This window comes from Neovison vison, chromosome 6 (genome assembly GCF_020171115.1).
Source record: "Neovison vison isolate M4711 chromosome 6, ASM_NN_V1, whole genome shotgun sequence".
Taxonomy (NCBI): Eukaryota; Metazoa; Chordata; class Mammalia; order Carnivora; family Mustelidae; genus Neogale; species Neogale vison.
In genome coordinates this window covers 211,001,256-211,006,524 of record NC_058096.1, presented here as the reverse complement: position 1 = coordinate 211,006,524, position 5,269 = coordinate 211,001,256, and the positions used below count along the sequence as shown (strand labels likewise).

The window sequence follows — 5,269 nt, the reverse complement described above, 5'->3', positions numbered from 1 at the left end:
GCATTAAATTTTAATTAGTTATGGAACAAAGTAGTTAAAGCTTATTGTGCACTCTCTGGAGTTATATAGACACAGAATTATGTAGTATTTCCTCTATGCATAAAACGGTATACATTTTTTTAATTAATTAATTAATTTATTTATTTTCAGCGTAACAGTATTCATTGTTTTTGCATCACACCCAGTGCTCCATGCAATCTGTGCCCTCTCTAATACGCGGCACCTGGTTCCCCCAACCTCCCATCCCCGCCCCTTCAAAACCCTCAGATTGTTTTTCAGAATCCATAGTCTCTCATGGTTCACCTCCCCTTCCAATTTCCCTCAACTCCCTTCTCCTCTCCATCTCCCCTTGTCCTCCATGCTATTTGTTATGCTCCACAAATAAGTGAAACCATATGATAATCAACTCTCTCTGCTTGACTTATTTCATTCAGCATAATCTCTTCCAGTCCTGTCCATGTTGCTACAAAAGTTGGGTATTCATCTTTTCTGATGGAGGCATAATACTCCATAGTGCATATGGATCACATCTTCCTTACCCATTCGTCCGTTGAAGGGCATCTTGGTTCTTTCCACAGTTTGACGACCATGGCCATTGCTGCTATAAACATTGGGGTACAGATGGCCCTCCTTTTCACTATGAAAGACCCCGCATATAGACACCCTTCCCCCAGCCATAGATTAACTAACCGCTCTTTTGCTTTTCTGTAACTGCTTGGCTGAAAAACAGTCTCCCACCACCTGCCACCTTATCGCAAAAACCGGGAGAGAACAAGAACTGAAAGTCTCTAGAGTCCCGCCTGGTCCTCTCGAGGAATTCCGAAGAAACTAACAGCTGTGACCCCAGATAACCCCCATTGTGTTTTAAAACCCACCAATAGAAAACCTGTTGCTGGGCTGTTGCTCCTGTACCCCTTCTTGCCCTATAAAAAAGCTTGTAAGCCTGAAGCCCGCGCTCAGCTAGCTGATGCTGCTGACTGCCCACAGGCGCGTCTGTGAAGAATAAACCCTCTTGCTTTTGCATCCAGTGGAAGTCTGGTGTCCGATTCTTGGGTGGTGAGATCCGAGGGTCTTTCAACTACATCTGTATGTTTGGGGTAAATACCCAAGAGTGCAATGGCAGGGTCATAGCGAAGCTCTATTTTTATTTTCTTGAGGAATCTCCACACTGTTTTCCAAAGTGGCTGCACCAACTTGCATTCCGACCAACAGTGGAAGAGGGTTCCCCTTTCTCCACATCCTCTCCAAAACACATTGTTTCCTGTCTTGCTAATTTTGGCCACTCTAACTGGTGTAAGGTGGTATCTCAATGTGGTAAAATGGTATACTTTTTTAAAAAATATTTTTTACTGAAGTGTAGTTGACAAAAATTTACATTTGTTTCTGGTGTGCAACTTAGTGTTCCAACAGACACCTCTTTATGTTACACTGTGTTCACCACAAATGTCAAGCTTAAACTTTAAATAGGTGCTGCTTGTTATGTACTATTAGACTTCAGTGATGTAGTTTAAAGGTAGGAGTCTAGAAAAGCATGGCTGAGGGTAGGATCTAGAGCACTGGTATAGCTGATTCACACTGAACAGGGATGGACAATATCTTTACTAACAAGAAAGAAAGCAACGTGTCTATAAGGATATGGGAAAAATGAAATTAAATTAAGGCAATTCACCTTGGGCATGCCTGCTCTAAATCAATATCTGGTGCTGACTGTATATTCAAAATTGGGCATTGAACAATGCCCAACGTGAGTAAAAGATAGGAAATCATTAAAAAAAAAGAAGTGTTTGTGCTGTAATAAGAAGAAGGTTTTGAAATTTTGCTTCATTGTATTTATGGTTATCCTGACACCAAGAATATACCTGGTCCATCTATTTGTTCGAACTTGTCTTTCCATCGGGCTTCACCAGGAGATACAAACTTGCTCATCAGTGTTTGTAGTTGCTGTGGTAGGCTTTCTGGAAAGGGAGCTGACTGACAGAATAAAAGCAGGAAACAGGTTCAAAAACACAAGAGTTTCTTTGTTGAGTAACTGCCTGACTTTAAGCTTTTTGGTTGTAATGTAACTGCCTGACCTGAAGCTTTTAATTTCTGAGTCATGCATTTCAAAGGCAGTCAGATTGAGTAATCACACTATCTTGTGTGGGACACAATTAGCAGATAAGCCCTCTCCTCTCGCTGCCCCAAAGGACTCCCAAAGGAGTCCCAAAGGATCTCTTCAAAAAGCCCTGGGTAACCTCCACACTGACACATGATTGACCCTGATTTTACCCATTTAGCACCCAAATTCTAATCATATAAAAATCTCCAATAAAGTATGAACCCACAAACCCTCACCAATCTGGCCATGGATCCTAATAAATGTTGATCCCTCAGAGGGTCTCTGCCTCTCCCTCTCAAAGCATCTGTCCACCTCTGAGACCTCCTTGAGTGGCCTTTGAGATCCCTCGTGCCTCTAGAACCTGTGATTAATAAACCTGGTTTTGTTAGAGTTATCTGATGGGTGTTGCTGAGGTGTGTCTTGCAGTCACAGTAAGAACCCAAGGTCTTGTCCAGCGAGAGCAGAGGGTCTGGTCAGGAAAGCATTTGTGGGAATGTCCACAAGCACAGGGGTGTGGGAGAGTGCCTGGGATTTCCTAGCCTTAGCATCCCTGCCAGGAGGCTGACACTTAAACCAAACAGTGTTAAAATCTACATAATCAGGAAGAGGATTGAGGATAGTGATGTAAAAAGCCTGACAGACTCAAGATGAAAACTATGGTTTTGTATTTTTATCTACAAAAATGTTATGAGAAGGGCTTAATGGCCAAGTGAAGTTACATCCAGATGAAGAATGCAACTCATGATTATTCTTTTTTTTTCACTTTAATTTATTTTTATTTATTTATTTATTTTTTCAATTTATTTATTTTCAGAAAAACATTATTCATTATTTTTTCACCACACCCAGTGCTCCATGCAAGCCGTGCCCTCTATAAAACCCACCACCTGGTACCCCAACCTCCCACCCCCCTGCCACTTCAAACCCATGATTATTCTTGAGGGAAATCTAGGGAAAATTTACTTGGCATGACATAAGTCATTTGAAATAGAATTACTTTTAAGAAATCCAACTTGTACCATGTAAGATACAGAAATTTCCAGGCATTTATGACCAAGGTTCAGAAAAATATTGGGATTGTATAAAAATGGAAAAATTATGGATGCCTGGGTAGCTCAGTGGGTTAAGCCTCTGCCTTTCGCTCTGATCATGATCCCAGGGTCCTGGGATCTAGCCCCACATAGGGCTCTCTGCTCAGTGGGGACCCTGCTTCCCCCTTTCTCTATGCCTGCCTCTCTGCTCAGTCTCTCATATAAATAAATAAAATCTTTAAGAAAAAATGGACAAAGTGGAATACTGTCTACATCAGACAGAACAGAAGGTTAATAAGTGAGTTACTTAAATGTATGGAAAAGTTGAATTCAAACAATTAGAAATTCCAAGAAACAAACAGAAGGTGAAGAATCAACTTTCCTAATCAGATAAAAGAATATCAGTTCCTGGCTATGAGACTGTGAGCCCTGAAATCATGGGCACTTCTTCAACACAAGGACCATTGGCCTTTACATCACTGGAATCCCAATGATTCTTCTCAGAGCCTTCTTTATGTCTCTGTTCCTCAGGCTGTAGATGAAGGGGTTCAGCATGGGTGTGACCACTGTGTACATCACTGAGGCTACTGCACCTGAGTGTGAACTCTGGGTTGCAGCAGAGCTAAGGTATACTCCTAGGCTCGTACAATAAAATAAGGAGACAATGGAGAGGTGAGATGTACAGGTGGAAAATGCTTTATACTTGCCCTGAGCTGATGATATTCTAAGTATGGAAGAAACGATCTTAGAGTAAGAATAAAGGATCCCAGCAAGGGGAGCACCACCCAGCAGGAAAGTTGCAAAATTCATCACCATGTCATTAACAAAGGTATCAGAACAGGCATGCCCGACTACCTGGTTGAGTTCACAGAAAAAATGGGGGATTTCCACCTCTGTACAGAAGGACAGCCGCAACACGATTAAGCTCTGTAATGAGGAATTGAGAACACTCAGGATCCAGGACATGAGAACCAGCAGTCCACAGAACTGGGGGTTCATGATGACCATGTAGTGTAGGGGGTGACAGATGGCCACAAAGCGGTCATAAGCCATCACAGCCAGGAGAAAGTCATCCCAGCCTGCAAAGATTATGAAAAAGTACATCTGCGTGATGCAGCCTGCATAAGCTATGACTTTGTTCTGAGTCTGGATGTTCCACAGCATCTTGGGGATGGTGGTAGAGGTGAAGCAGATATCTACAAAGGACAGGTTGGCCAGGAAGAAGTACATCGGTGTGTGGAGGTGGGAGTCAGAGCTGACAGCCAGGATGATGACCAGGTTTCCAAACACAGTGATCAAGTACATAGAGAGGAAAAACCCGAATATAAGGGGATGCAGTTCTGGGTCCTCTGAAAATCCCAGGAGAATAAATTCTGAAATTCCTGTATCATTGCCTGTTTCCATGTGTTAGAGGTAACTACAAGGAAAGAAAAAAAAGAGAGAGAACATAAAATTGTCCAAGTAAATAGGCTTCATTTATTTATTCTATACTTTTTTTTTCATTTTCTAAACTTGTACTTTAAATGTCAATTAGTTAACCTACAGTGTAAATTTTGTTTCAACTGGGGGCACCTTGGTGGCTCAGTGGGTTAAAACCTCTGCCTTCGGCTAAGGTCATGATCCCAGGGTCCTGGGATGGAGCCCCACATCGGGCTCTCTGCTCAGGAGGGAGTCTGCTTCCCCCTCTCTCTGTCTCTGCCTGCTTCTCTGCCCACTTGTGATCTCTCTCTGTCAAATAAATTTAAAAAATCTAAAAAAAAATTGTTTCAACTGGACAATAGAGTGATTCAACACTTCCTTGCATCACCCAATTCTCTTCACAAATGCAGTCCTTAATCTCCATCATCTACTTCACCCACCCATCCCCACCATCTCCCTTCTGATAAACATCAGTGTGTTCTCTGTAGTTAAGATTCTGTTTCTCGGTTTGTCTCTCTTTCTCTCTTTTTTTCCCAATGCTTATTTGTTTTGTTTCTTAAATTCTACATATGACTGAAATCATATGACACTTGTTTTTCTCCGACTTATTTCATTAGTCTAAAACTCTCTAGCTCCATCCATGTCATTGCAAATAGCACTACTTCATTTTGTTTTATGAATTATACACACACACACACACCACATCATATATTTTATATAT

At 41.7% G+C, this 5,269-nt stretch overlaps 1 protein-coding gene across 1 annotated transcript; it reads right to left on the bottom strand.

Moving 5' to 3' along the window:
- Positions 1-3,600: 3,600 nt before the first annotated feature.
- LOC122909549 (olfactory receptor 7A10-like) lies at positions 3,601-4,533 on the bottom strand. Its single transcript, XM_044253828.1, has one exon. The coding sequence runs from the start codon at positions 4,531-4,533 to the stop codon at positions 3,601-3,603; it is 933 nt and encodes a 310-aa protein (XP_044109763.1).
- Between the last annotated feature and the right edge of the window lie 736 nt (positions 4,534-5,269).

Bases quoted from the DNA above. Each gene is read 5' to 3' on its own strand.
- LOC122909549 (XM_044253828.1), bottom strand. From the start codon at position 4,533: ATGGAAACAGGCAATGATACAGGAATTTCAGAATTTATTCTCCTGGGA.